The 9,082-nt window shown below is 38.7% G+C and overlaps 1 protein-coding gene and 1 non-coding gene across 2 annotated transcripts in view; one reads left to right on the forward strand and one right to left on the reverse strand.

Moving 5' to 3' along the window:
* KNTC1 (kinetochore associated 1) overlaps positions 1-8,332 on the forward strand; it is a 64,136-nt gene extending 55,804 nt beyond the window's left edge. The window contains exons 58-64 of the mRNA XM_010995908.3: positions 1,553-1,607; positions 1,688-1,751; positions 2,470-2,599; positions 3,686-3,775; positions 4,256-4,401; positions 5,377-5,467; positions 6,564-8,332. Of these exons, the coding sequence (XP_010994210.3) occupies positions 1,553-1,607; positions 1,688-1,751; positions 2,470-2,599; positions 3,686-3,775; positions 4,256-4,401; positions 5,377-5,467; positions 6,564-6,584 (597 nt within the window). The 3' untranslated portion in view covers positions 6,585-8,332. The remainder of the gene's footprint in view (positions 1-1,552; positions 1,608-1,687; positions 1,752-2,469; positions 2,600-3,685; positions 3,776-4,255; positions 4,402-5,376; positions 5,468-6,563) is intronic.
* LOC116150072 (U6 spliceosomal RNA) lies at positions 368-471 on the reverse strand. Its single transcript, XR_004133749.1, has one exon. It is a non-coding gene; the product is annotated as a U6 spliceosomal RNA (small nuclear RNA).
* Positions 8,333-9,082: the final 750 nt, after the last annotated feature.

The raw sequence follows: 9,082 nt of genomic DNA on the forward strand, positions 1-9,082 counted from the left end.
ACCACATTTTATTTGTCCATTCTTCAGCTGATGGATAGTTGGGTTTCTCCCGCTTTTTGATTATTATGAGTAATGCTGCTCTGTGAACATTCGTGTACAAGTTTTTATGTGGACATATGTTTTTGTTTCTCTTGAGTGTTTACCTAGGAGTGGGATTGTTGGGTCTTAGGATAACTATTTAACCTTTTAAGATATCTAATTTTTTTCTTCTTCTTAAATTATACTTTCTGTTTTGCGGAAATGAGAGATGATACAGAAAAGTACAAAGAACTAGGTAATAATCACCCAGCTTTTCACCACCCAGAATTAACAGTTGTTAACTTTTGTTGTATGTCTTCTGATAATTTTTTTTGACATCAGAACCAATGAAAATATGGAACGCTTCACGAATATGTGTGTCATCCCTATGCAGGGACCATGCTAATCTCTGTATTGTTCCAATTTTAATATATGTGCTGCCAAAGTGAGCACTCAGTATTTTTAACTCTTAATTATTCTCCAAAATATGGAATAAAATGTGTCATGAGTTATTTGACCACTCCTCTACTGATGGAAATGTACATGTTGCCTTATTCATTTATTGAAATTCTTTCTCTCCTTACCTCTTTCCTATGATCCTAGCACAATTCCTGGCACATAATAGATTTAGTATAAATTTTGTTTTCTGATTTGGGTTCTGACACTTTTCCCAAGTGGAACAATAATGAATCATGAAAAGATACATGCACTTCAGTGTTCATAGCAGCACGATTTACAGTAGCCAAGATATGGAAGCAACCCAAATGCCCATCAACAGACGAATGGAAAAAGAAGACACACACAAACACATACACAAGGGAGTATTACTCAGCCATAAAAAGAATGAAATTCTGCCATTTACAGCAACATGGGTAGACCTAGAGAATATTATGCTTAGTGATATAAGTCAGACAAAGACAAATACTATATGATATTACTTATATGTGGAATCTAAAAAATAATACAAATGAGTGTATATGCAAAACAGAAATAGACTCACAGACCACTAGAAAATAAACTAGTGGTTACCAAAGGGCAGATGGAAGAGGGGAGAGGGGCAAATTAGGGGTAAGGGATAAAGAGGTACAAACTACTATACATAAAACAAGTAAACAACAAGGATATACTGTGTAGCACAGGGAATTGTAGCCATTGTCTTGTAATGACTTTTAATGGAGTATAATCTATAAAAATACTGAACCACTATGCTATACACCTGAAACGAATACACTATGATAAATCAACCATACTTCAGTTTAAAAATAAAAATAATGAAGTGTATGCTGCAGAGCAAATAATGATAACAACGATGAGAAGAAGGAATCAGCCAGGACTGAATGTTAACATCCTGAAATATAGCTAGGAAGAAAGTTATCCAAGAATTTTAAACATTAAGAGCAGAGAAATATCAATTTACGGTTTTGGTCTTAGCATCAAAAACGTGAGCTCCAAGTGTATACTGTTCTGTGACCACAAAATAGAGTTCATAAGATCCGAGACATTCTTTACTTCTTTAATACCCTTATTTCCACAGGTCCCCTACTTCAGCAAAGCGTGGCAGCGTGTGGTTCAGATACCACTACTTTCAGGTATGTTTCTCAACCCCTGAAACGCTGACAGAGCATTTCATAGTTGCAGGTATATACTCATTGTTGCTTTTTATTTTCAGCCTCTTGTCCTTTAAGCCCCAGTCAATTATCAGATTGTTGTCAGAGTCTCATCGCTGTTCTAGAGTAAGTAGAATATTTGTTCTCCTAGCTCATGAAATCAAATTTGTTGCTTATAAAATTCCTTCCTAATAGATATTCCTTATGAGTAATTCCTTTTTCTAGGGAAGTTAAGTATATCACTTGAATCGAAAATAAAATATCTCCATTGTTTTTACAATGTCAACTTTCCCACATGCAGTGTAACTAATGAACTTACACTCAATATGCATTCTCTAAAATTTGTACCCAATTTCAGTATAAGCATAGAGTACCTTCTGTGACTACCGTAAATCATACAGTGTCATCTCACAGATTTTGAGTCTTCTGAGTATTTGTCTTTAGCCGCATGTGGACTTTCAGAGACAATCATAGCTGCAACCAGGAGTCTGTGTTCCTGTAGCTCGATTCTTTTATTCCACAAAGGATCTACTAAAAGGCTCAAGTTACTCGTTACTAGGCATATGTTATGCACCAGCACTTTAATGTTTAAAGTTATTGAGGGGGGAGGATATAGCTCAAATGGTGAAGTGCATGCTTAGCATGCATGAGGTTCTGGCTTCAATCCCCAGTACCTCCTCTAAAAATAAATAAGTAAATAAACCTATTTACATCCCCCCACCAAAAAATAAATAAAGACAATTATTGAAAGCACAGACCAGGTAACCACTGTGGAAAACTAGGACGGCCATTGTAATCTAGTGAACCTGACAGGTTATTAACTGACTAACGTGCTGTCTTGAAGATGTCCAGTTTCAGATGATCTTGACATGATTGGAGTGGCCAGGCAGTACATCCAGTTGGAGCTCCCGGCGTTCGCATTAGCCTGTCTAATGCTCATGCCCCACTCGGAAAAAAGGCGCCAGCAAATAAAGGTATCTTGCAAATTATTTTTCTGGGGCTGCCGGAGAAATGGAAGATCTCACATTGCATGTCCCCCACAAAATGCTACGTTTCCTTTTCACCAAACCTGTAAAGCTTGAGTGGGGTGGAAAGTTTGTGTGGGGGGCTTAGTGGGAGGTAAGACTGAACGATACATGAAGGTTCGTCTGAGGGATGCCTTAGGAATGGTCAAGACCTTTCTCTTTATCAGTGGGGAACAGTGAATTTTCCCACAAGAGTGAAGTGAAATGATCAGGCTGCATTTTGGAAGGAATAATCCACGGGGCCTGATCAGAGGAGAGAGGTGGCAAGAATGGGGAACTCTTGGGAAGCAGTTACATTTGAATAGGACTTTTCTCACTTGATCCATATCCAGCAGCCTTGTGGCTAGGCAGGGGAGGCTGGAGGGGTAAGTCCCCAAAGCAGAGCGGCGGCAGTGAAGAGGAGCTGGGTGGAGAAGACGGCGGGGACGCAGCTTGGCTGGTGATTGGATGTGGGAGAAAAAAGGGAGGGAGGAGTGGGGTTGTGTGTGGGTGTCTCACAAAGCAGCCACGAGCATTTTGGAGACAGAATTTTTAAAAATAACTCCCATTCCCTTTATACTATAGAACAAATAGAACAAAGCATTTGAAGTGTTTTATAATTATGTCCCCACGGGGAGATAAGCCAGTACATGGAAAGCTATATAAATGAACACGCATGTTTTTTGTCACTTGCTCTATTGGTTGCGTTGTTTTTTTTTTTTCAAAGCCATCTGTGCCTTTCTTTGACTTTGTTCTTTTTTGACTATTCTTAAATTCATCCATTGATGCTTTTCAAAGTTTTAGTACTTAAATAGATTCTTTTTGGCACGTAGAATGACAAAATCCTTATTAACCAGCTCTTTGCGATTGGAATAGGTATTTGTACAATGCTTTTTTTCCTTATTTCAGTAATTTTTTTGTTGAATCAATGTGTTTTTTTCCTGTAATAGATTTGCTTTAAGATATTTCAAATTAAAAATGAAAAGTTTCCAGTTTTGATGGAAATTAGTAGTAATTATACTTTTCCATTAATTATGTTTTGATTTTTTTCTCTAGAATTTTCTGGATTCGTGTGACCCTCAGATCATTTTACAGCAACTGGAAGACCATATGAATACTGGCCAGCTGGCAGGGTTTTCACATCAAGTAAGAGGCAATTTCCTCTCCTTTTTGTTATGAAACATTTGATATTAGAAGGTAATACTTTTCCTTGATCCAAGATTAAGCTGAAAACTACCATCTCGATCTGTTTGTTAATGGGTACAGTTGTTTTGCTTTCATTAAAACTTCAGTAAATTTTTTAAAAGGCAGGGACCCTGGCTGTCTTATGTACTGCTGTGCTCAGTGAAAAATCTATAGTCTTCAGCGCTTGTCATTGTGAACAGATCTTCCTTGTAAAAAGTCCCAAAGTGCTTAACAACAATAACTTTTAATTTATTCACTGTGTACTGAAATGTGCCAAAGCTGTCCCCGCTTCCCCCGCCCCTCTCCCGACCCCCTCAAAAAGGAGGCTTAGTCACAATGCGATGGTAATTTAACTTCTAATTATCAGAAATGTTTTCATATTGAATAAGACCTAGCAACATTTAACACATTTTGAAGATGTTGATACCTGTCCTTCCACAGATTAGAAATCTGATTCTGAATAACATCATACATAAGAAGGAGTTTGGGATCTTGGCAAAGACAAAATACTTTCCGGTGCTGAAATCACACGTGATGAATACCAGCAACATCACTGAGCTAGTAAACTATCTGGCAAATGAGTTAAGGTAAGTTAATTTAAAAAACAACAACAACAACTTACTGTAGAATTTCCTTAAAATTTATCTTTACTTGGAGGAAAATATCAAATAATTGTAGAGCTGTTTCATTGTAATTAAAGGCTCCAGATATTGAGCTGAGGCATCACTGTATTACACAGTCTGTGCTCCTAAAACATACTCAGGGGTTAGTTGTCTTGTAACCTGATCTGTTAGAGCATGAACTTGGAATCAGACAACTAATCAAGCTGCCTGAACCCCTAAAACAGGTGCCTCGCAGTCCTGCTCTGAAACCCTGCATTACCACTCTATTCCTTAGGCCCTTGCCCAGAGAACTGACAGCTGCATGTAACATAATTTTTGCTGAGCTTAGTTACCTAATGTCCCAGCGCCCACAAGTTTAGAAACCAGAAGCTTCTTGGGATAAGGTCGGGAGCAGACTTGGAAAGTGAAAGAAGGGAGCACTGGTCTGGCACTGAAGAAAGGGAAAGCTCAGTCAGCACTGAGCTACTTGCTGGGTCCGTCCTGCGCTTGGTCTAAACCGTGCTGACTGCTTGGGGGGCGCCCCTTTCTCGTTGCCTCGCCATGGATTTCTGGTTTGGTTTTTTTTTTTTCATGGGGGAGGTAGTTAGATTTACTTGTTTATTTTTAGAGGAGGTACTGAGGGTTGAACCCAGGACCTTGTGTATGCTAAGCCTGCACTCTTACCACTTGAGCTATACCCTCCCCCCTCGCCGTGGATTTCTTTCCCCTTGTTTACCACTTGTCCAACCAGAATGACAGGTTGCCATTTATGAACAAGTAACATTTTTCGAGGTAAAGTTGATATGTGTGTATAATAAGCTGGATGTACTTCAAGTGTGCAGTTTGATAAATTTCGACATATGTATATGCCTGTGAAGCCGTCACCACAGTCAGGACAGCAGACATATTTATCACCCCCAGAAGTTCCCTCATGCCCCTCTTCTTCTTTCGATTCCATAGTTTAGATGAAGCTTCAGTCTTTATTACCGAATATTCCAGGCATTGTGGGAAACCTGTGCCACCAGACACCGCTCCCTGTGAAATTCTGAAGGTAAATCTGGCCCAGAGTTACTGGGTTCTAATCTGACACCAAGTCTTGAGATTGAGCCAGCCTGTTCTGGCGTTCTGGAGATAAATGTATTTTTGTGTTGCTTTCTGTGTGAGAGTCCTAGCCCGGGCCGCGAGGCCTTGGTTCCGCTCTCAGCTGTGCCAAGAAGCAGCAGTGTGGCCTCAGGCCGGCGCTTAACCTGTGGCCTTCAGTTTCCACAGCCTCGGGTGCTTTCCAGCATTAGAAGTCCTCATGAAGTCTTGTTTTTAATCCTGAAGCAGCTGAAAGACTAAATTTTAAAAGGCACTGATGAACGTTGTGCTTGGGTATTAGCTGCCTTTACTACTCCTTTTTGAATTAGCTCAGACATACACATTCACTCTAGAAAAACAAGAATTTGAAAGAGGAAAAAAAACTAATCATATATTGTACAACACAGAGAATATAGCCAATATTCTATAATACTACAAATGGAGTATAACCTTTAAAAATCGCAAATCACTATATTGTACAGCTGTAACTTCTGTAATACTGTACATCAACTATACTTAAATTTTTTAAAATTATAGTAAAAAACTAATCACTCGAAATCTCAGTCACCAGAGTTAAGATCACTGTTAACATTTTGATGTACATCCTTCCTAGTGGTTTTGAATGTAAAATATGTATATAAATTACTTCTACTTCAATTCTGTACTTAAATATAAGGTAAAATTTTTATTTTGATCATGTTTTGGTAGTTTTAGTAAACCTATTTAAGTTACTACGGTTTTTTTCGTCCTTTGTTCCAGATTAAGCATGCTGAAATACACCTACGTTTTGCTAACATCTGTCAGTAACTCCCTTGTTCACTTCTGGTCTGTTGTGCTCAGTGCCATAAGATGACTCTTTTCAAAAAGGAAAAATACTGATTCAGGAGACAAATTTGTGGCTCTTAAAATGTATCTGTTTTTCTCCAATCGTATCTGTCTAAAATGCCAAATAATTTTATAGGTAGATTTTTAGCAATATAGTTAAGTCTTAAGCTCTGTAGTTCATCAAACCATTTAAAAAACTAAATGACACTCATAAAAATGCTTCTCTGTTTCTTCCCATTTAGATGTTTCTTAATGGATCATAGTAGAGCATCAGATCTCTTTTCGAGAAGAATAAAAGGAAGTTTGGAATCTGCTCTTAACTGACCATATTTATTACAGCTTTTAAATTGTGCAATCTCTATGTTACAGCTGTTGTCGAATGTTCGAGAAGTCATAACTAAGATGCTTAATAATAGCATAATTGCCCCCAAAAGAGCTCATATCCTGAATTAATAATCCTGAATTAATATATCTTTTCTTGCCAGTTACTTGTGTAACTTGTAGAGACTATCAGGTTTTCGCACTCTATATGCAGGAAGGTATTTTTTGTTCCCCTTATGAGAAAAGCAACTAAGTATACCCTGTCTCTTCTACCTATACAAATAAGAACATCAGTCTTTTTAATGTCATTCTATAAATATGTATACTTTTTTCTACAGAGTGTATCAGTCAGTGGCCAGCCAGAAAAATAGAAACCACTCTAGGCAGAACAAGCAGAGAAGGAGTGAAGGTCAGGAATTGGTTACAAAGGTGGTAAAAGGACTGAAACACAAAAGGCAGAAGGAGAGGGCACCGCTGGAGAGGCGGGAGGGGAGGACTGTGAGCAGAACATCAGAAGCGGCTTTGTCACGGGTCGGGGGGGCCGGGGGGTGGTGCTGCTGTTCAGAGGGCTGAGCCCCCTCCCACCAGCACTGCCACTTTCCGTCACCCTCGGTCATCTGCCACTGCCAGGCCACCTCCACAAGGGAAGATAAGCAGCACTTTGCTTTTTCCAACCTTCTATTTCTCGTGCCAGTGCCAAGAAATGACAGGACTGAACAGAAGCCATCGGGCAAGGAGTCTGGGAGATGCAGCCCACAGGCTGTAAGCCCCTGCGGAGGGCAGGGTGGAGCTGAGAGCTGCAGCCGGAACCCAGCACAGGGAACGTTCATCACACCTCTACTCTGCCTTTTTATAGTCTTTTGCACTACTTGTGAGTAAGCTGAATTTGGTAATGCCAGAATTCATTTGCCTTTGTTTTGCCTGGTGAGAAAAATAGTATTTCTTTACAGAAAACTCAGTGTAACTTCATGATTAAAAACATAGGTTTTAGAGTAAAGCCAGTCTGGGTTTGTCCTCTGGCGCTATCGCCTACTAGCTGTGTGATCCTGGGCAAGTTACATCACTTCTCAAAGACTTAATCCCCCAATTTGTAAACTTCTAGCTGCAGGAGGTTTACATGGCCATCCACTTGCTCTCTTTTGGATATTAAAACTACACCAATATTTTTCACAAAGCTTTCCCCATATTTGGAATTATTTCCTTAAGATGCATTCCCAGGAGCAGATTTACCAGATCATAGGGAATGAAGGACATTTTAAAGACTAGATACGAATTGCTGGACTGTGTGCATTTCAGAAAGTCTGCTTCACAAAAGCCTGTTCCTACCAGAAACACACGAGTGTCTGCTTTACTGTATCCTCCCCAACGCTGGGCAATCTCACTTCTAAAAACTTTTCGCTAATTTGATAGTTGAAAATAGCACCTGTTTATATTTGTATTTCTTTAATATTTATGTGATTGAACCTTAAGAAAGCTATGTAATTACAAGGCTGAGATCACAAGTAGAGCCTGTAATTAAGTTCTCGGGCATAAATGTGCAAGAAACGAGAGGGTCAGGTGGTGGCACTAGAAGGTCACAAATGGGAAGGAACCTTCCTGCTTCACAGACTCACGCTGGGCCCAGAAGGAGTTCTTTCCTGTCTCCACCCTGGTTTCATTGTTCAGAATAAAGTTCTGGATGTTAACTAAATTCATTGCTGTGATCATTTCATGATAGATACAAATATTGAATCATTATGTTATACTAACATTGTATGTCAATTGTACCCCAATAAAATAATTTTAAATTAGGAAACATGTCAAATAAAAGTTGGTGGAAGATTAACACATGCACACAAGTCCTGACAGGTAACAGGTTAGCTGTTGCTGCACCAAAGAAGTAATTTTTTTAATATAAATAAATTTGAATTTCTCTGAAGTTCAAATACATAACTCTCCAGGATCCTTCTCTTTTGTTATATTCATTGTATTTTTTTATTAGCCATGATGGTTATTTTTATTATTCCACTCCTCCCTCCAAACAGCCCTTCTCCTTTCCCTTCCCTGAGTGTGTTCCTAAAACATAAGCCAGACCCCATCACCATCTGCTTCACACTTTTTACTGGCTCCCTGGTCACTTAACACAAAATTCAAGTCACCAACTGAGGCACACTGGCACCTTCATCCAAATTAGACATATTGATGAAATAAAAACTCACATTTTAAGACAAGAAAAATTTACTTATTTATTTTGTTATTGAAGTATAGTTGATTTACAATGTTGTGTTATTTTCTGGTGTACAGCATAGTGATTCAATTATATATATATATAAAGTGTTATTATAAGATATTGAATATTGTTCCTTATTCTAAATAGTAGGACCTTGTTTATTTTATACATAGAAGTGTGTATCTGCAAATCGTAAACTCCTAATTTACTCCTCCCCGCCATTTACCCCTC

The sequence above is a fragment of the Camelus dromedarius genome, chromosome 31, assembly GCF_036321535.1.
Source record: "Camelus dromedarius isolate mCamDro1 chromosome 31, mCamDro1.pat, whole genome shotgun sequence".
In the NCBI taxonomy this organism is placed as follows: domain Eukaryota; kingdom Metazoa; phylum Chordata; class Mammalia; order Artiodactyla; family Camelidae; genus Camelus; species Camelus dromedarius.